Source organism: Maniola hyperantus, chromosome 5 (genome assembly GCF_902806685.2).
Source record: "Maniola hyperantus chromosome 5, iAphHyp1.2, whole genome shotgun sequence".
In the NCBI taxonomy this organism is placed as follows: domain Eukaryota; kingdom Metazoa; phylum Arthropoda; class Insecta; order Lepidoptera; family Nymphalidae; genus Maniola; species Maniola hyperantus.
In genome coordinates, this window is record NC_048540.1 from 9,652,107 (window position 1) to 9,674,197 (window position 22,091).

General features: G+C 38.9%; 3 protein-coding genes across 9 annotated transcripts in view; 2 read left to right on the top strand and 1 right to left on the bottom strand.

Moving 5' to 3' along the window:
- Positions 1 to 997: 997 nt before the first annotated feature.
- On the bottom strand, positions 998 to 13,651 carry LOC117982564 (coiled-coil domain-containing protein 6). 4 transcript variants are annotated; one of them, XM_069498538.1, is made up of 12 exons: positions 13,517 to 13,637; positions 13,373 to 13,421; positions 13,174 to 13,303; positions 12,923 to 13,013; positions 12,062 to 12,211; positions 11,075 to 11,218; positions 10,275 to 10,414; positions 9,070 to 9,147; positions 8,187 to 8,301; positions 6,507 to 6,599; positions 5,637 to 5,759; positions 998 to 5,170 (listed from the first exon to the last, which is right to left on the bottom strand). In XM_069498538.1, the coding sequence occupies exons 2-12, from the start codon at positions 13,395 to 13,397 to the stop codon at positions 4,991 to 4,993; spliced, it is 1,269 nt and encodes a 422-aa protein (XP_069354639.1). In that variant the 5' UTR covers positions 13,398 to 13,421; positions 13,517 to 13,637; the 3' UTR covers positions 998 to 4,990. The 4 variants fall into 4 exon arrangements, with proteins under 4 accessions (XP_069354639.1, XP_034824820.1, XP_069354638.1 ...); XM_034968929.2 differs by having other exon boundaries at positions 13,524 to 13,579; XM_069498537.1 differs by having other exon boundaries at positions 9,070 to 9,138; positions 13,373 to 13,651.
- An 848-nt stretch (positions 13,652 to 14,499) lies between these two features.
- Positions 14,500 to 22,091, top strand: part of Keap1 (kelch like ECH associated protein 1) — a 31,811-nt gene continuing 24,219 nt past the window's right edge. For 2 of the 4 annotated variants that reach the window (XM_069498483.1, XM_069498480.1), the window contains exon 1: positions 14,500 to 14,758. The gene's annotated coding sequence lies outside the window, so the exon portion shown is untranslated. Of the gene's footprint in view, positions 14,759 to 15,163; positions 15,235 to 15,256; positions 15,277 to 22,091 lie in introns of those variants that run through there. The other 2 variants (XM_069498481.1, XM_069498482.1) reach the window with 2 other exon arrangements.
- Positions 16,536 to 18,098, top strand: LOC117982128 (uncharacterized). The gene is made up of 2 exons (XM_034968426.2): positions 16,536 to 17,193; positions 17,387 to 18,098. The coding sequence occupies exons 1-2, from the start codon at positions 16,768 to 16,770 to the stop codon at positions 18,080 to 18,082; spliced, it is 1,122 nt and encodes a 373-aa protein (XP_034824317.1). The 5' UTR covers positions 16,536 to 16,767; the 3' UTR covers positions 18,083 to 18,098.

The window sequence follows — 22,091 nt, forward strand, 5'->3', positions numbered from 1 at the left end:
AGAAACAAAACTGCATTCAAAGATTTTCTAAAATTCGCTTAGGTAAATAAGTATCACCCGGCAATCGAACTAGCTAAAAATTCAAAAAATCTTTTTACTAATTTAAAAACCAAATGTCCTAATTATCTATCACAAAAAAATGAAAAGAGCAACCCATGAGCAAACACAGCCTCTCGCTGGCTATGCTTGCTGGCTCTTCTCAGTAGGAACGCCATTCTGAACCAGTGTTAAATTATTATGATTATTTTTCCGACCCAAATGTCGACCAATAGAATTGCACCATTCGACGTCACGTGGTACAACCTACATGGTATTATACTGATAATTTTTTGAAAATTTTCTCTGGTCGTTGCTATAGTCAAATTAACCACACGTCAAACTGACAGGTTGAATTCAATTGTGAAAATTGGAGATTTTGGCCGACATTTGGGACGGAAAAATAATCCCCCGAATACCACACGAGCTTCAAAATTATCTGGCATTTCCCTCAAGGTTCCCTGCAAACAAATAAAGTCGTCAAGTTTTTCAGGAAAAATCACTCGCGCTTCGCGCTCGTGATTTTTTAACCTGAAAAACTTGACTCCTTCATTTGTTTGCAACGAACCTATCGTGAAATACCCGATAATTTTGAAGCTCTTGTGGTATTATAAGTGACAATTTAAAAACACTTGTAAAAGTTCGAGTATTTGAATAAAAATGAATCGTTTTATTCTATTCTAATGCGACAACCTCTTGAGTGACATACCTATTCTCTTGAGAGAAGCAATTCTAGCGCGCTCCCCAGCGCTTTTCATACAAACGTTGTTTGGTTCTCATTCGAATATTAACCAATCAAATTCAATGAAATTTTGTGGACACGTTCTGGAAATTAATATCTGCGTCTATGGTTTTACATAGAAATGTTGTTTTAAAGTCACATGGTCTCAAAGATTTATTGTACAAATATTTGAGTCAGTGGCCGGTGTAAATCAATCAGGTATTGAAATGAAACGCAATATTAATATTAATGCGTATATTTTCTTTTATTAACATGAAAAAAAATAACTGTTTGAGTGAAAATTTGCATAATTGAATTGAATCAACAAGCTCAGCAGCACTACTCCTAAAAGTCTTCTGAACATAACAACTCGCTTCTTACAGCGCAGCACAAAACCAATACAACATCCGTAACATATAATACCTTAATAACATACATACTTTTACAAAGGACACAATGGGAGTAGTGTACTGGAACCCGGACTTTGATTTATCAATTAATCGATTACAATCTTTTATATCCCTTATTCACATATGAATTTATACAGTCTATAAATAACATTATAGGTACCCACTGCCGCACAAAAAGAAGCCCTTACAATATATAATATAACATAATATACTTCACTCCAAGCGATTAATTAAATCAGCGTTAACATAAAAATATACTTTCATCTCACTTGCTCGCAAAGGATTTCTTTGTCCTTCGAAATCTGCGTGGAAAGTGGAAATTTTAACCGCTACTGTAGGTACTTTTGGAAATTGAACGTCACGAACCACCAAATCCGTCCAAGGTACATAATCCTCAGTTAGTGTCCAAAATACGTGCAAACTCTAAAGGTCGAATTATACGTAACGTGCACGGGACGGGAATATTTCTTGAACTACTATTGGATAACTTGAAAACGGACGGGATGGGACGTTTTACTTATCCAATAGTAGTTTAAGATGTCTTCCCGTCCCATCCCGTGCACGTTACGTACAACTCGACCTTAAAGCCCAATCCACACAATCTAAAGCATCGTGTGTGCGCTACGGCGGCGTTAATAGTTTCGCCGCAAATTCGAATTTCTTTTCCCGTAGAGATGTCCATACTGACGGAAAGTGATTGGACCCATCAGTTTTCGCCGAACGCGACGCACAACGCAATTTTTTATTAATGTGGACGCTAAAAGGCAGTAAGTGATGTGGCATACTATTTTAAGGACGCAAGAGCTAGTCTGCTATGTAATGACAGCCTTAAGGCCGCATACAGCTTTGATAAAGTAATTACGTTTAATGCCGTTGTAATCTGAGTATATTAATCGTCAGCAGCGGGACTTACATAGTAAAGCCTAACCAGAAAAATAAAACACCTCGCCATATTGTGGAATACTAATTTATACAAGACATATATGCTCAGTGGTCATAGACCATTTACCAGTGGCGTCCCCAGAGCAAGTTTTTTATATGTCTGGTCAGGCTATAACAATATTATTTTTCAATAATGATAATTAAATAATCGAATTACCTTATGTAGCAACGACCAAATTTTAAATCAACATCATTGTAGGCCGCGCTATTAATTGCTTGTAGCAATATTATTTTTAACAAAGACACCAAATTTATAAATTCGAATTATCTATCATGAAAACGATAATTCACTATTCGTGTCTATTATAATGAGCGCCATGAGATTTAATCTTTTAGTAACTAATCAATGGTCATTCATTACCTGACTGCGCGACAGCAATTTGTGATATCACAATCATTTGCCAAATGGTTCATTCGAAAAAAGGTTTGCAATCGTACAAAGCAAAACCCTGCAACGAAGTTGATGCAATGGGGGTCGAATGCTCGAAATACATCGGCCCCTGCTACCACCATCTTTCAAAAAAGCGCTGCGAGCAACGTAGCCATAGTCGCGGAAAATATTATGCTCCACATAATTTTGTCCATTAGGTACGTAGTGATATATTAAATGGGTCACTTGGACTCTACCGTAGTCTAGCCTTGAATCTAAAATTTACTTATTGCATTAAAAAACGTTCTTGAACTAGCAACTTTTGGTGTTATACATTCTAGATTACAAGATAAATCAGCTGTGATCTGATAATTTAAAAACAAAGTTTTAAGCTCAATATGATTATAAGATAATGATTATTTGAAAATAAATAAAAACGAATTATATTTCGTAGATGGTAGACGACAATATTCTTTTAGTCGTTGTCTTGTACATGATCGCTTGTTGTTGTTCTCAGGTAAGCGCATACTATAGCAGGCCGCAGCGGACCGTATCGCAACTAAATATGAAACACTGTCAACATAGTGTCAAAAAGAAGACACAAGGACCATTTGACAAAATTGAAATTTTTTATTTCCGATACGCTCGGTGAAGCGCTTCGAATCGGCACAAAATATAACTGAAATTTTGTATGGCACACCTCTTCCAGCGTACTTGTACAAGTCCATTTCAGTTTTATATAAGATCTGACAGCTACATGACCAACGCGGCTCGCATAAAGGCCAAAGCAGACCCTATGTTTATATGCATTAGCGATTGGCGATTATGCGACTGAATCGATGCTGCATCGGGTTTTGTCGACGTTCTATATTCGATCGATGTATTGAAATCTATACCAATATTATAAATGCGAAAACACATTTGTTTGCTAGCGTTTCACGGCCCATCCGCTTAACCGATTTTGATAAAACTTTTTTGTCCCGGAAAATCAAAGACTTCTCAAGGTATTTTTAAGCCTGAATCGACGCGGACAACGTCGCAGTCATCATCTAATCCATACTAATATTATAAATGCGAAAGCGTGTCTGTCTGTCCGTCTGTCTGTCTGTCTGTCTGCTAGCCTTTCACGGCCTATCCGTTCAACCGATTTTGATGAAATTTGGTACAGAGATAGCTTGCATCCCGGGGAAGGACATATGATACTTTTTATTCCGGAAAATCAAAGAGTTCCCACGGGATTTTTTAAAAACCTAAATCCACGCGGAAGAAGTCGCGGGCATCATCTAGTAATAAATAAAATCGATTTGACCGCTGCGACTGGAGATTGTAATAATATGTGCACGGTATGTAACATTCAATCGCGATATCGAGCTTCCGAAAAGCAATTAAACGCCGGTCGGTGACGCTAAAAGCATCGTGTCTGCTATGACCCCAAGTTGTAATTACAAGGAAGTAATGTGCGTAGAGTAAAGCCGTTCAATCTACGCAGTGGTGCTCTGCAGTGAGATAAATCTTGTGATACGCGATATAAGGTAGACTTTGAGATACGCGACCGCCATAAGTGGCACTAGATTGAAAATGGAGAAAACTGCTCTGTATTGAAAATGGTGAGCATGCTACTTGAGCGACCGTGACCGACGCTACTTCACTAGGGTTAGTAAGATATGTTACATTTCACCAACGTTGATAGAATTCGAGCGTTGAAAAATATAACCTCAGAGTATAATTTACACGAAGTCCTTGATTCAAGTCACAAACTACAGTTTTTCGCATGGATCACCTGCTTGGAGTGCTAACTGTAGATTATGTGGACAAATTTGAGCTATAAACAAGGCAATTAAATTTCATTTTACTTTAACGCTAAATTCTTTCGATTCTCGAATTATATGAGATGTAAACTTATACTAAGACTCTTTAGGCTCTTTTCGCAATGCATCCAATCAGAATTCGAAATTCTTGATCTGTAGTAGCCGTAATACTATTTGTATTAGGGGTTGCGCACTAGATTCGTTTATTTCGTTTTCCGAAGACGTTAAACGAAATCCGGATTTAGTACGCAATTTTCATATAAAAGTCCTACGGCTACTTCGATTCGGATTGGGTGCAATGCGCAAAGAGACTTACCCTATAAGTAGACTTTTAGTTACGTGATCTTATCGAAAGCAGTGTGCAAGTCGCCTTTTACTTCATTTCAAGTTAGCTCTTGACTGCGCTCTAACCTGGCGGTAAGTGAAGATGGAAGGGGTAGGGCAGTTTTGTAAAACCCATACCTTTTATCGGTTTCCAAGCGGCATCGTACCGGAACGCTAAATAGCCTGGCGGCACGACTTTGCCAGACCAGAGCAAAGACGATTTAGAAATTCCCAAATGGCCGCTAGCAGGAAACGAACCCAGTACCTTCCGCTTAGAAGACCACAGTGCCACTGCGCAAGGGAGATTAGCCAAGTGTCGCGTCTCAAAGTCTACCTCGTTCTTAAGCTGCGGGCGTCGCGCGCGGTGGGCGTGCAACGTTTAGTCTCTGGAGGAGGTGTCCATGGGGCTGGCGGGCTGCATGGAGGGCGAGGGCAGCGCGGGGGGCGCGGGCGGCGCAAGTGGCGCGAGGGGCGCGGGCGGGTCGAGCGGCGCGCGCGGCGGCAGCGCCCCGGCGCCCGGCACCGCGGGCTTCACGAACCGCTCGTTTGTCCTTCTCGCCTGCAATACAATACAACAGAGGCTTACTACAACCATAGCCATGTCGCGACGTATCTGCGTAAATTACGGCGCCGAAAGTTCAGCTGAAAACGCTTAGAGAGAGAGCCAGCGCGTGCCAAGCCTTCAAGAGTGTTTAGTCATAATCTAGTACAGTGCAGATTGACCACCTTCACACACCTTTGAAAACACTATGGAGAACTCTCAGGCATGTGACATTTAATTGCTTAAAACGGACATAAATAATATCCTTCATTCAACCAAAAAACAATGAGTTAAATAATAGAAAAATAGTCCCCGGGGAACCAAGGAGCCGACCAAAATTTATGCTCCCTGATTCCCCGAGACCTAGGTCCCACTTCTGAAAACTAGCTAAATATCTATTTTAGCTGAACAGGGTGTTGCCTCGGCTAAAAACACAGATTACAGTTGCAGTTAAAAACTTTGTGAATTGTGAAAAGTGCAATACCTGCGAGTTGAAATGCAGCGAGGGGCGCGAGAGCGGCAGGCCGGTGGGCGCAGGGAGCAGCGGCGACGCATACGGCGACAGCGGCCGCGACCCGCCCGGCGACGACACGCTGCGCGACCGCGCCTAGCGTTTCACGAGTTTTAAAATATCTTCTAAAGCTGCGTTTTCACTTAGGGCGAAGTGTTCTGAACAGTTCTGAGCGAGCATAGTGCGTTCGTACACGCGGTAAATGAAAACACTATAGCCAACTAGCATGTTCATTCGGTGACGATCGGTTAGACTCCGTGATCGATAGTTCGCTCGCTCTTTCACTCGGTGAGAAAGGAAACGAGTCACCGGCGAGTGAACAGTCAATATAAGCATACGCTCGGCGTTGGATGTGCTCCATTTATCTTCGATCGTTTTCGAACTGGTACGAGCTTTTATACAGAATGGGCGTTTGATGTCTTTAGTGAACAGATTTTGTATTGAGCGAATGTCGCGTCGGCTGAATTGTAAACATTTGCTTAAATCAAAATGTGTGTAGTCCATCCAACAAAGCTTAATGAAAAACTTTCCAGGCCTTTCCAATGAGTTAGGAACAAATTTGTATGGAGCAAGCACCAGATGTTTTCAAGCATAATATAGTAGAATCGGGTATGATAGTGCAAGAATTTCGACGATTTTGAACTGCCAAATTGATATAAACCTCAAGCCATTGTAGTGTACACCTTTAATCCCACCCAATATTCCAAAAACACCCTTTTCCTATCCAATGAAAAGAAAACTTTGCACCACTGATACATTCGACAGCCCAATGACGTTAAAGAGTGAGAATTCGTCATAAGACCTTTGTTTACTTTTTGTCTCAACAATTTATTTTCTACTTACACATAAAGCCTCATTGAACTGCCTCTCTTCCTCCATCTCCAAGGACGACTCACTTTCAGAGAGATGACGACACAACGCTTCACGACGTTCCACCTGCATTGAGTGAACCAGTTTGATTCATTGTTAACTACCTACTTACAGCATGGAACGATAACAATCCACCATGTTAGAGAGAGCTCTCATCATCATGCTTGGAGTTTCTCATCAGAAATCAGAAATGAGAAGAAGCAGTGAAAGGTTAGCAGACAAGACATACACTCTCACATTTATAATATTACTAGATGATGGATTTCGTTTTTAAAAATCCCGTGGGAAATCTTTGCATTTCCGGGATAAAAAGTAGCATATATCACTCTCCAGGTCTTTAACTATACCCATGCAAAAGGTAGCGCCAAACCATTGCTCCGTTGTAGCGTGATTGAAGGACAAACCAACACACCAACAAACAAACACACTTTCGCATTTATAATATGGGTAGTGATAATGGATTTAGGCAAGCGCGCTCTAACCTAGACCTCATCATTGCTTTTTTTAATCACGATTATCCAGCGCATGTCTATCACGCAATAAAAAAGTCCTAGTCTGCTAAACCTGCGCATACCGCCATGTTGCAACTTCAGATTGGACTACTTGTTCCCACGCACTATAGGTCGCGCCCCGGTGCGGCACTCGTCGCACTATCTTTTGCAAATGTATAAATGTACCTTCATATCATCATCGTCATCATAAGCAACCCATTGCCGGCTCACTAAAGTAGAATCAATAATTCACCGGACTGAATTGACAGGTCCTAGTGTCACTTTGTAAAATAATGTTGTCATATTTATTGTAACAGTGATGTTCCAATTCGATTGTGATTCAGCTCATAGAAATATATCGATGATGGAACAAACAATAGAGCGTTACCTACCAATAAAACTTACTTATTAGTTTTCCTTGAGATATATGCGAAATCCAAATAATTCCTACCTGGTACTTACGCTTATAATGAGGAAATAAATTAACCCCACTAGCGACCACGCGGCGACAACATTACAAAAGCGGAAACGAAAGCGCGGTGGGGACGGGAAGCCAGGGTAGCGCCACGTCAGAACACGAAAAACGCAAGGCTATCACTCAACAATGAATTTCGCATATATCTCAAAGAAATATAATAGGTAAGTTTTATTGATAGGTAAAACTCTCTATTTTAAGTACTAACTAAGTATATTATTATCTATGATTAAGATTTCCCGTATGATCATGATTGATTTATAAAACATTTTTATATCAATTACAATGAACACAAGTTTCTAAGTAATAAGTGAGTGATGGATAATCGATTTTTTAATCACAACACTATTTTTTTTTCATCAGAAACTGTCAACACTGTAAAGTTTAGTTAGGTGAATTTTTGATTCTACTATACAGAGCATCACGCTGGCCAAGTGCGGATTGGCAGACTTCACACACCTTTGTGATCATTATGGAGAACTCTCAGACATGCAGGTTTCCTCACGATGTTTCTTTCACCGTTAAAGCAAGTGATATTTAATTGCAGTGCTTAAAACGCACATAACACCGAAAAGTTAGAGGTGCATGCCGGGGATCGAACCCCCAACATCCTAAGGCAGGAGGCAGATGTCCTAACCACTATGTTATCACAGATTCTGTTTCAGCTTAATATTATGTGGAATATACCTCTTGTTGTAATTTCCGATGCAAGCGCAAATTCTCCTCTCGAATATGTTTCTCCTCTAAAGCAAATCTTTGCATTTTTTCTTTATTTTCATTTTGAGAAACTGCCAATTGATTCCTAAAAAATAATATTAAATATATTTTTAATTAAAAATAACTGTATAATATAAATAACGAACGCTGTGATAATTATAAATAACGAACTTTTTCTTACCTACCTACATTTATCTATAAATTTAATGATTGTGTTTTTACCTACTAAGTATATTTAGTTTAAAATAACCTACATTTAGTTCAATGTTGTTAGTTTATATAAGTAAGTATTGTTATTTAGCTTTAAGTATTATACCATTAAATTAATGTGCTATGTGTACCTATCTACTGTCGACAGCATTGGTGTACGGAAAAACTTATGATTTAAAGTTTATGATTACACCTAAACTTATTGTAAAATGTACATATTCTTCCTAAATAAATAAATTATTTATTATTTATTATTATTAATTAAATATATTATTGAAGCATGATTCATGTGGCAAATAACCTTTAAATAATCTGTGCAAATTAACTTAATACTTTTTTTATGCAATTTAACATTTTTTTAACTGGTTCTACAAATATTTGTCAGCTTTTAAATAATGATCAGTCAATTTTAATTGTGTTTCGGCAATCTGCTGCGCGATTGCGGGAGAATGACAGCTACAATGTCACGATCGCAATCACCTCGGATTGGTTGATGCTCGCTCACTATTGGCTACAATGCATTGTTGCAACAAGGATCGCACAAATTCAGCCAATCAGAACAATTGAGATTGTAATAATGATTGATGCAGGTTTTAGACAATCGCCCTGCAGATGTCAATTAATTATTGAATGTGCTTGTTACCTTAACTTCACCACCTCGGAGCGCAAAGTTTGGATGTGGTTACTTAAGTTGGATGCTGTATCACCATTACTGATGTCCCTGGCAAGGCATAACATAATTAATATTGCTCAAAGCTATTACTCACTCAGCGGGCGATGGAGAGCTATGCTTGGAATTTCTCTATGTGATCAAATCAGAAATGAGGAGATCTGTAGAACAACTAGAGTAACCGACATAGCTCAACGGGTTCGTAGCAGTAGACATTGGGGTCCCAAGGTGCTAAAATGGCGACCTCGCACCGGAAGATGCAGTGTTAGAAGATCCCCCACTAGGTAGACGGACGATATCAGATGAGTCGCAGGGAGCCGCTGGATTCAGGCGGCGTAAGACCGTGGCGTGTGGAAGTCCCTACAAGAGACCTATATCCAGCAGTGGGACGTCTATCGGTTGATGATGATGATGACGAAAGCTATTACAATGAGCAAGTAAATCTTAGCTTAATTTTTAATAATCTCAAAATGACATAAAAATCGAATCTTTATTTAAATATATCTACTCATTTGGGTAAATTTAAATAAAGATTGAAAAGGAATGATTTGTCGTACAAAAATTATATTGTTGTAAATGTGGTGTCCTTGACATATTTGGCATTATGTCCATACAGCAAATACCAAAACATAGTCATCTAATATTCAAGGTTGTCTTAAAAGTTAATGAAAACTGATGTTATGTACTAAAAAAACTGCTCAAGTACGAATCAGACCCAATGTGACCCAAATGACACAATTTTTTTTTTATTTTCTTGGTGACCATTTGGAAATTTTTATTATTTGTTGTTATAGCGCCTAGCGGTAACAGAAGTACTTTAGTGACAACTAGCTGATGCCCTAGTGGATTTAGGTTTTTAAAATTCCTGTGGGAACTCTTAAATTTTCCGGGATAAAAAGTAGCCTATGTCCTTCCCTGGGTTGCAAGCTACCTCTGTACCAAATTTCGTCAAAATCGGTTGAATGGTTGAGCCGTGAAAAGCTAGCAGACAGACAGACAGACTTTCGCATTTATAATATTAGTATGGATTTCAACTCTTTTCCTATTACAGTTCACGAGATTGAGCCCTTTGTCAGACAGATGGACGGACGGACAGACATCGGAGACTAGTAATAGTGTCCCGTCAGCACCCTTCAGGTACGGAACCCTAAAAATTTAAGAAAAGAACAAAAATTCACCTAGGGCTAGCTGGATCAGAAACAGGTTGATCAAGCCTAATTTGAAGTGATCGCTTTTCAGCTTCTAGCTTATCCATACGCTTCCACAATCTATTTACCAATGCTTCCTGCTCCTGTTCCAATGTGTTTTCTAATTCTACCTGTAGAGGAAAAGGAATAAGAAATAAATAAATGGATTTATTTTATTTTATGACAAGTTATTGACTCATGACTCATGATGATGACAAGTTAGCCCTTGAATAGAATATATTTTATTCAAATAGACTTATTACACATGCTTTTGAATCGTTAACTAGTTTAATTTACCAATTTCTTCCTTCCTTCCTTGCCTGATCTCAATTCTCAGGTGCCCTGACGATAAGTCACAATGCAGTCTAAAGGCTGACATCTACCTAAAGCGCGCTGAATTGAGCTGCTATGTGTTAGTTACAGGTATGACAAATAATTCGATGTGGCACACTGCGTCGCTGATCGACGCAGTTCTTGGTAAACATATAGGTGGCGAATTATTACAAAGAGGGTAAAATAGGAATTTGAAATGTATGTAGTCCACGCGGGCATAAGCTAGTCTAAATATATAAAAGGAAAAGGTGACTGACTGACTGACTGATCTATCAACGCACAGCTCAAACTACTGGACAGATCGGGCTGAAATTTGGCGTGCAGATAGCTGTTATGACGTAGGCATCCGCTAAGAAAGGATTTTTGAAACTTCAACCCCTAAGGGGGTGAAATAGTTGTTTGAAATTTGTGTTGTCCACGTGAGCATAAGCTACTCATGTAGGTATAAAGTTGGTTACCTTCTCCCTACGAAGTCTTTCTAAATTTGTCTGTTTTGCAAGAGTTTCCGCTTCAAGTTTTTCAATCTTACGCATTAATTTATTCACCAGGCATTCTTGCTCTTGCTCTAGTGTCTGCTCCAAACGACATTTTTCTTGACGTAACTAAAATAAAATCGCAACTCTATTAAAAACATACTTACTACTTAGACTGTGGCACAGTCAACATCAAATAATCATCATAACTTATCACACAAATCTTACAGTAAGAATAAGCAGGGTATAGAGTAACAATAGCTGTATTAACAAATTGGTGCCTTTTCAGTTCACAAATCTCTTAAATAAATTGACATTTTGTAAAAGTAGTATGTTGAGTCAACTGACTTACTGGGAAATGAGACTATAATATTTACCTGTTTCAAAAAAAATTGCACCAGCCATATAATGCTTTTATCCTAACAGTCGCTATAGGTAAAAAAAAAACTTTTTTTTTTAAATTACACCTGTCCTTTCGAGATTTGTAGTTTATACATACAACTGCAGAGACTCCATTGCCTAACTTATCTAATCCTTTACAAACAATAAACAAAAGAAGTTTTCAACAACCATTAATATCAGCTAAGATTACACTAAACCGTAGACGGAGTAAAAAAGCACAGATAAAGTTACTAATGTGATAAACAGAGACTTAACATGTAACCAATTTTTTTCAAGGAATACAACTTTAGTTGCAAAACAAACTTTGAGAATTCGTAGCATCATTGTATTTCTCATTAGTTATTTACTTGTTTTCACATAAAAAACGTTTAATACAAATGTTGTTGATCGGTAAATACAAATATTGACTACTAAACAATGGTAATTGTCGTGTTATTCATCGTTAAGTCGGGCTCTCGCTATCTCAGTCGCGGTTACACAGTACTTTAGTCTAGCTTTTTTATTCAGTCTACACACTAAACACAAGAGAATTTAAAGAGAAAGAGATAGATACAAAAATAATTTAAGTACTTGATTCAATTTCCTGGAAAGATCATTAGTGAGGCATTCTTCCTCCCTTTCATAATGGTGAGCAAGGGTCTCCTTTTCTTTTTTCAATGCTTGAATTTTTTTCAAAAGAGTATTGGAAATATATTCTTCTTCTTGCTCCGCTTTAGCTTGCTGTTGGAAAAAGTTATACAAATAATTAATGAGAATTTATTCATATACAATGACCTAATAAAAAGTTTCTTTATTTATAGACAAAATTATAGTCAAAGAGAATGCAAAAATAAAGTTAAACATGTTACTTATTAATAATAACGTGTCAATATAATTTTTTTTAAATACTGTGGGGACTGCTTGATTTTCTGGGACAAAGTTAATTTTTTTATAATAAAAATAAAGGTTATTTTTTTTCAAAATCACATGGGAACTATTCGATTTTCTGAGATAAAAAGTAGCTCATGTCCATCTTACTTCTAAGTTACATTAAAATTGCTTAAACAGATGGGTCTTGAAAAGATAGCAGACACAGATAGACATACTTTTGCATTCATAATATTAGTACCTATAGATTTGTATGTAATTAATAAATCCTGCAGCATGGTCTATGTTGTTTTTTTTATTTAAATCTACAGGAATTCTTTGATTTTCTGAGATAAAAAGTAGCAAAAGTCACTCTCTAGGTCTTTAACTGTTTACTGTAGGTATTCATGCAAAAATCACATTAATCTGCTGCTCTGTTCCAGCATGATTGAAGAATAAACAAACTCAGTTATGATTTTATAATATTGGTATGGATTTTCCATTACAATTTAAAATATTTATTAAGGTTTTGTCTGCAATATTAAATTAAAAAATTTGCTAAGCTTATATTTTAATTATTCTTACAATTGACACTGATGCTTGTCGCAATGCACGGTTTTCCTCTTGCAATGCTTTCACTCTAAGTTTGTATGTATCCAATTCCACTTTTAACACTCTGAAAAAAGGCAGCAATTTTAAAAATTTACCTAAATTTCTCGAAGGCTGAGAATTCATAGTTGATTCAACCAAAAGCTAAATTTTATAAATCTAATAAGAGTTTAAATTATTAATTATTTCAAGTAATACTGCAATCATTACTGTATTTGTGTACCTACCTGTTTTGTTGCTGCAGGGATTCAATTCTTTTCTGTAACTGATCACGAGAAACAGTGCTTGGAGGCAGCATTGCTCCGCCATCGAGTGAACTTGAGTCACTTTCCGATGCGGAATCGCCCATTTTGTTGCCTTAAATCAAATAATAACAATGAAACCACTTTTTTTTAAACACGTGTTTATTTAACTATATCAAAATACCTGGAGAAGTCGCTGTATCATCCATTTGTACCGTTCGTGGTTCGTAGGCCTGAAGGCAGCGACAAAATGTCATAAAAAAAGATGCTAGATGATTCAAGTGTTACGCTATATGTTGACTATTGCAATTAATGTTTAAATACCAACCAGTTACCACTTCAAAACCTCATACCATCAACTTGAAATAAAGTAAGATTGGTACCAAAAATTATTATATTTGTAAAAGTAAATAATTTCTAATGGGGCCTTATTTTTCAAAGTGCTGACAAAGAGTAGGTATATAATCACTCGTGGTGCTGCCCACTGCTGCCATAAAACACAGACCAGTAATCCAAAGAGTATAATAAAATACATAGGTCAAAGCTCAGTAACCCTCTTGTGAGTTGCGACTCTTACTGTTAGAGCGAGATAGGTAAATGCATTTAAGGCTCATTAATTTAAGGTCTTATTAGACCGTGACAAAATGATTATGTTTTGTCCTTATCACTGTGACCACTTTTATATTTGTACAACATTTGTATTAAACTTTTTTAATGTGAAAACAAGTGAATAACTAATGAGAAATACATTGATGCCACGAATTCTCAAAGCTTGTTTTGCAACTAAAGTTGTATTCCTTGAAAAAATCGGTTACACGATAAGGGACAATAACGCAGTTAGCTGCGTCTTTGTTTATCACATTAGTAACTTTTATTTGGGTATTTATTATAAGATATTTATGTAGTTTATTAGATTCTAGTACCGTAGACCTATTCCACTTCTTGATACACCTTACTCACAACCTTGAATGGGAAGCTGGAAGAAATCTCTGTTTAGAGATAAGCATTTCCAATGTAACTTAATTTATTATTACTTTGTAACTACAATTTTGGTACATGAAAAATAAAAATAAAAATAAAATAAATAACTTTACCTGTGCTCTCTTTTTAGTGTGAATGAGAAAGCAAACGTTCCTTTGTCTAGATTTTGTACTCCGACTTCAATACTGGTCTGTGGCGTTTTTCTGGTCGGTGTCGTCGGCATGGTGGCAAGGAGATAATCTATGGTGGCAAGCATGGCAAGTCGGCTGTCGGTGGCTTCATTGGATGAATGGTCGGTGGTCTGTGGGAGGGGTCAGGGGATGTGCAGGGGATTAATCAAGAGATTTGTCATTTGTGGATTATTTAAGGATTTAGCATATTTATTCTGAGTTTTATTGTACAAATTAAATGAAACTGAATTTTAAAGTCATATATCAGGCATTCCAATATTATTTTAATTAGTTCGTGATATAGCAATATCGATACCGAATACTTAAATAGCAAAATTTCACATTAATTTGATGAAGGCTGGAATGATGTTTTTATAATATTAGTGATAAGTGTTCAAGTTCAGTGCTATATTCATAAGGTAAGGCTGTGAGCTTGTTTAATTTTAGTTATGTGTTGGTTTGTTACCGCTAAATGAAACAACAATTTTATGCTTTTGTAATGTTTATACTAAAACGAAAGTGAACATTATAAACTTGTGAAATTCACCTCAATAATTTACACTCAAACTTTTGTACTAAAAGATAAGTAAGTTATGATTTAGGATTGTGTGGCTAATTCTGTTGTCCGCCATCTCTAATGGCACTGGTCTGCAACAAAATCTTCCTTTAAATAAAAACATGGGTATGAAGTTAGTGTGCTGAATCCATAAGTACTCTCAAAATGTCGATAAAATACGATTGTTCTACGGAACCTTCAGTGCGCGAGTCTGATTCGCACTTGGCCGGTTTTTTTTTTTGACTGATGAATTGATATTGTATTGTAGGTACCAACTACCAAGCGTAGACTTCATCATCGTTGGAATGGATCCAACCTCTTCAATCCTCATGATGCAGGGTAAATCACTCTTAAACCATGGTGATTCAGAAACTGTTGATGGTGAATCAGTATATTAGGCACAGAGTCAGCGTCAAATCAAACAGAGTAAAAATACTAGATAGTGAATTATCAGTTTTAAAACTTTTCCAAGGTAATGACTGTCCTTGCGTAGTGTAGAGCTTTACTACCTAATCAAACCAATCTCAACCAATTGACTGTCCAATTATTAAGCATGGGCCTCCTCTTAGAAGAGAAGGGCTTAGGCCATAGTCGACCATGCTGGCCATGTGCGGATTAACAGACACATTACTTTATTATTGCCTACATGATATTATACAACTTGACAAGAATCAATGATTTTAATTTAGTATTTTTATTACCTGTTTGATTTGGCGCCGACTTCAAAACTACCTACAATATAAGTTGTGATTGTTTGTTCATAAGATTAGAGTAAATTACAAAAAAAACCATCGTCATAATTAAACCTAAAAAACGTGTCAAGTGCGAGGCAGACGCGCACCGACGGTTCCGTTCCACAGAAAAAGTAAAACGGAATCACTTTTGTTAGCAACTTTAGTTACTATGACGTAGGCATCCGCTAAGAAATTATTTTTAAAATTCAACCTCTAAGGAGGTGAAATATGTGTGGTCCATGCGGATGAAGTCGCGAGCATAAGCTAGTTAAGTGTATAAATCAAAAACTGTTATGCATAAAAATAAATAAAATCCTGTTTTAGAATGTATACAGGTAAAACAAACCCTTTCATAAATGCCCCATTCGACCCTCTTACTTACGGACAGTGAAAGTCGCATCACCATCATCATGATCAACCCATCGCCGGCTCATTACAGACTACAGATCTCCTCTCAGAATGAGAAGGAGTTTGGCCATAGTCTACCACGCTGGCCAGGTGCGAATTGGCAGACTAGACACACCTTTAAGAATGTTATAGATAACTCTCCGGTGTGCAGGTTTCCTCACGATAACATCTCCACTGTTTACCCAGATTCGCAACAAAGAAATTTGAATTGAATTGATATTTCACCTTCACCATTAAAGTATTATATACGTAGATTAGATATTTAATTATTTAAATCTTAAATTAATTCTAAAAGTTGCGCGAGGTGCGTTCCCGGGATCGAATCGCCGACCTCCGATTAGGAGACGGATGTCTTAACCCCTTAGGCTATTACAGCTTAAATTTTTTTCAAGGGTTCCATTTTACCATTTTTGTACAGAACCCTAAACTGTCGATCAGCTCGAGCTACTTTCGGTGCGCAAGTGCGCAACGAAAGCTCTAACACGAAAATAATAGATATTGCTGGACAGTATTAATATCCTATTGAGGTTTTTTAGCACACGATATTTTATTATTTTAAATGGTGAAGACGCATTGCATTTCTATTCAAAGGTTTAAAAATAGAACAAAACCGCGCATGCTCGAACTGACGCAAATGAAAATTAGTTAGCGTGGAGTGTGGTGCTCTGTGGTGTGGTGTCCTGTGTGGACGTTTTTCATAAGTTCAACACAATTTTTAAGTTAAGTCAAAATGAGTAGTTCATCGGAAGAAGAATTATTAGATTTTAAGCCGCCTGATATAGCAGAGGATACAAAGATGTCGTTTGAAAACCTGTTATTACCGAAATCGAGAGAGAAATATAAAAAGACGTATGAAGATTTCATCAAGTGGAAAACTGGAAAAAAAGTAAAGTCTCTCTCGGAAAATGTCTTTTTAGCATATTTCAATGATTTAAGTAAAGACAAAAGGCCATCTACATTGTGGTGTGAATATTCAAAGCTTAAAACTACAATACGCTTAAAGGAAAATGTAAATATTGGCGATTACGCTAACCTAAGTACATTTTTGAAGCGAAAGTCACAGGGATTTATGCCAAAAAAATCCAAAGTTTTATCTGGAAACAATATTGAAACGTTTATAAAGGAAGCCCCAGATGAACAATATTTGCTAGAAAAGGTAAGACTTTGTGAATTAAGTACGTATCTAAATTATAGCTACTGCTAGCCGTCTGCTGCGGCCGGTTGGAGGAATAAAAATAAATTACGCCATCCGCCGGTCGGACTGCTAGCCACTCCGTAAAATTATTGCGATGAGTTTTGTAACTACGTGCCTATATTCATATAGGTTATATAATAATGGTTTGTTGCAGGTCATTCTTATTTTCGGCGTAAATGGCGCATGTCGTAGCAATGAATTGACTGCACTCACAATAAATGACATCGAAACTCACAATAATAAAATGCTTGTTCGTGTGCGCGGCTGTACAAAAAGCGATCGAATGTTTATAGTGCAGGATGAACTACTAAAAGTCGTACAGAAGTATCAAAAGCTCCGACCAGTTGGTATAAAAAGTGACAGATTTTTCTTAAATTTTAAAAATGGAAAGTGTACCAAACAAGTAGTCGGGCGTCATAAAATAGCAGCAATACCTAAAGGCATTGCTACGTATCTTGATTTACCTGATGCAGAATCGTACACAGGACATTGCCTAAGAAGGTCTTCCGCCACTCTTCTCGCTGGTGCAGGAGCAAATGTGCTCACTTTAAAGAGGCACGGTGGATGGTTATCAGATAAAGTAGCCGAGCGTTATATTGAAGAATCGTTTGAAAAGAAGTCTAAAATAACTATCCAAATAAATAAAGCTCCATTAAAAACTTCGCCTTTCGAACCTCGACCATCAACATCATCTACAGTATCATTCGATGAATTGAATACTGAAACTTCCACTTCTTCAACACTGAACTCAAGCCCTAGTATTCAACAAGTCAATTTACCTGACAAAAGTGTTCAATTATCTATGGCTAACTTTACAAACTGCACTGTAATTTTTAATATGAATAATTAAAGTTTCGTTTCTTGAATGGTTTATTGTTTTTCGCGAATTAGAAAACTAGTATACAAATCTCGTCAGAAACGGCAATTAACCTTTCTATATCCTCGTGAACATTTGCATAACACATAGGTACATGTAGTCTATTACTAAGCCTCCGCTGTCCGTCCGCCCGTCTGTCTGTCTGTCAGCGGAGCCGTAATAGCTAGAGAGCTGAAATTTTCACAGAATGTGCATTTCTATTGCCATTAACAACAAATAATAAAAATTTATAAATGGCCGCCATGAAAATAAAAAAAACAGACTCGCGCACGAAGTGTTCCGTACCATCGTACAAGACCCAACACTTTTATGAGAGCACTGCAAGTTTATGATGGACTGCGCCATCTACCTACATTACATGTGATTTACCTAGTGATTTTTTCGTGAACACATTTCGATTTTTTTTCGTGAACCATATGAGCTTAATTTGTAGCAGCTATTTCAAAATTACACACAGACACTTCAATTTTATTAATATATATATATATATATATATATATATATATATATATAGCTGTTCGTGCTTGATTCACTGATTGACTGACTGACTCACTCATTGATCACCTCTCCTGAACATTTTGTATGAAAATTTTTTTTTACTGATATATTCGTATGGAAGACAAAAAATCATTCGGAACAAAAATAAGGAGAGAGCTGATGATTGAGGATTTCGGAGACAAGTGAAGAGAACGCTTAAGGTATTGAAGATAGGTGGGGGGTGCTTGAGCAAATGTCATTCGAAACGTCATCCAATTGCCAATGAGCTGAAAAAAAAATTCAAAATGGCGAAAAAAAGATGGCCGCCATACAAACTTCGTCGGTGTCTATCTCGGAGAGTATAAAAGATGGAAGAGTAGTTTCTTCGCAAAAGATGATCAAGATCCGAAGGTCTACTCGACGAATAGAAAAAAATTCAAGATGGCGGAATTTATTTTTCCATAGAAAATGTATGGCAAATAAAGTCCACATTTTGAAAAACTAACGCTGCATGCTCGCGGACCACTTCAGTGGTCGCGCACCCACGCACCCTACTAGTTTATTAGTATAGATACAAAGTTCTGCCTAGGTACTACCTACTTAGTTTTAATTTCCGCGCATTATTTGAGAAAAGTACTATACAAGCCTTGGCCACAACTAGGCATTTGATGGATGTTGCGGACGGGAGCTTCGAACCATGCGCAGCGCTGGCAATGACTGACGCTGATTGGTCGGCTGCGGACACCCCCGTGCCCCGCTACGCCCTCACCACCCGCGATCGCCCTGTTTCCCGCTCAGCACGACCATATGCGGTTGCCGAGTGGGAGAATTAGATATAAGGTCAATTTTTATTGTATAACTTCACTTCGCCTCTTGCTTCCGAACGAAGAAGACCTCAGAACTAGAAGTACCGTGAACCATTGTGAACCTAGAAAATTGTGAATTAATGTGATCAAGAAAGAAATACAGTCCACTGAACCCTCCGAGGAATTGTTTTGAATCCCTCCCCAACATCTTTGGTCCTTCGAGCCGGATCAAGAACCAGAAGAACCGAAGCCTCAAGATCCGAAGTCTCAAGAACCGAAGCCTCAAGAACTGAAGGCTCAAGAACCGAAGCCTCAAGAACTGAAGGCTCAAGAACCGAAGGCTCAAGATCCGAAGATCAAGATGGTCCGAACTAGGAGTCAAACCTCACAACATGAAGATGAACACGACGAGCACGTTGCGTCGCAAGAACCGACCCCTCGCGCGACGAACCCAGCTCGCCCTGTTCAGATTCACTTCATGGAGTCGTCTCCATCAACTAGTGCCGGCCCACGGCAAGAACCCATTGTTGAGACACGAAGCACTGTGGTAGAACAGACCCATCGTGTTCGGCTTCCTTCACCGACGCGATCAACCCGATCTCAGCGCTCCACAACAAGCACAGCTGCCCGTATCAAGCAGGCAGAGTACGAAGCAGCAGAACGACTAGCTGCTATTAAAATGCGCCAAATGCAAGTTGAAGCTGAACTGGTGCAGAAAAAGTTAGAGGCTGACTTAGCTGCTATACAGGACGATGACCAAGGGAGCACACGAGGGCCTGATGAAACAATCAGCATGAACTTGCGCACAGAACATTGGTTGCGTCACGCCGATCTTACACGAGGGGAGCCATCCACCGACCGGCTACCTGCGCGAGAGACCCGAACCCCTCCCGCCACTGCACCCCCTGTAAGACCCGGCACGAACATCACCGAACCCCGATCTGAACGTTGTTACGAAGATCACCGAACCCGCTCGCCAACGCCAAATCGCTCACGAAATCAAAGCATAGAAGCCCTGGTGGAATGCTTCAACCGAATGAGCCAATACCGACCACCACCACGATCATCTACGGAGTTACCTACATTCAGCGGGTCTGAGAACGAATGGCTGCCGTTTAAAGCATCGATGCGAGATTCGACGCGGCTTCACAAGTTCTCACCGATCGAGAACATGCAACGCCTGCGCAACGCATTGAAAGGAGAAGCCCGAGATGCCGTTGCTTCGCTTCTGTACACGGCTTGTGACCCGACTGAAGTTATGGAAGCTCTAGAACAGAGCTTTGGCCGTCCAGAAGCCTTGATCGATAAGGCGTTAGACGAGATCAAGCTACTACCACCCTTGGGACCGACTACAACCGAACTGAACGTCTTCGCTGTCAAAGTGAGAAACATCGTGGCCACGATCACCAATGTTGAAGGCCTCGACGGATGTCTCCAGAACAGAATGCTCACCAGAGACATCGTAGACAAACTACCACCTGACCTAAGAAGAAGCTTCGCCAGATATGCTTCTGAGAACCGTCGCCCAAGAGAACCGCACATAGTGACTTTGTCTCGCTTTCTGAACAACGAGGCAGCTATAGGTTTAGAGTTCACCTACTCTAAACCATCAGCTTCAGCGATGTTGAAGCACAAAGAACCACATCCGAGATCCGCAAGAACTGCATCCACAACATGGAAGAACTACGATGCCAACATGTTCGCTGCCAATGATGAAGAGCAGTGTCAGTGCTGTGGTGGTGACCACAAACCACCACAATGCGAGAAGATGAAGGACATGAGCATCAACGCACGTTGGGATTGGGCCAAAGCAAACAGAGTTTGCTTCAAATGCCTAACGAAGAACCACCCACGAACCGAGTGCAAGGCGAAGCAATGCGGTGTCAACGGCTGCATTCATTCGCATCACCCGCTATTGCACGAACGCAGCTCTACAAGCGAGGCATCACATACGAACCACGATGCCTCACAAGTAGAACACGTGCTCCACCTAAGCACCGATGACTCAACAGAACCAGTCAATTATGAACATCTCGACGACTTAGTTGACCCATCAGAACCCAAAGAAAATAACGTCTCTTTCAAGCAAGCAACTCACGCTCCGATCCAGAAAGAAGACGAGAGAGCAACGACGAACCTAGTTGAAGAAACAACAGAACTACAACTCCCTGGTGTTGCAATACGAGGGGAGCGCAACCCCATGAGAACCCTTTCTACGAAAACTAAACTTAAACCTACACTACAAAAGAAGAACAACAAGACAGAAGAAGAACAAGATGTAATTCGAATATTTAACCACAAGAATTCCACGAGCCATAGATGTATCACCAATGAACCTGTCAACATCAAGACCAGACCAAGATCTCTGAACTTACAGATACGTGAATACGAGCAACTATGGCACACCGTAGATCAAAAAGACGGCTGTGCTGATGATCCAACCAGGCTACGTGCCAGCAACCTCAAGCACGCCAGGAAACGTCTGGCTGAACCTAAGCCGACGAACTGGCTTGACAACATACCTGCGAACTCACCTACGAAGCCACTGCTCGCAGTTGAACACCGCACAACAAATTACGCCAGTAACAAACTGGTTGAAAACTGCATGCTTGCATCGATCCAATGCAGACCTCGGGATGGTGACGCTGTGGTGCATTCAGAAGCCAATGTGAATATACGCACCGCCACTGTGAAAAATC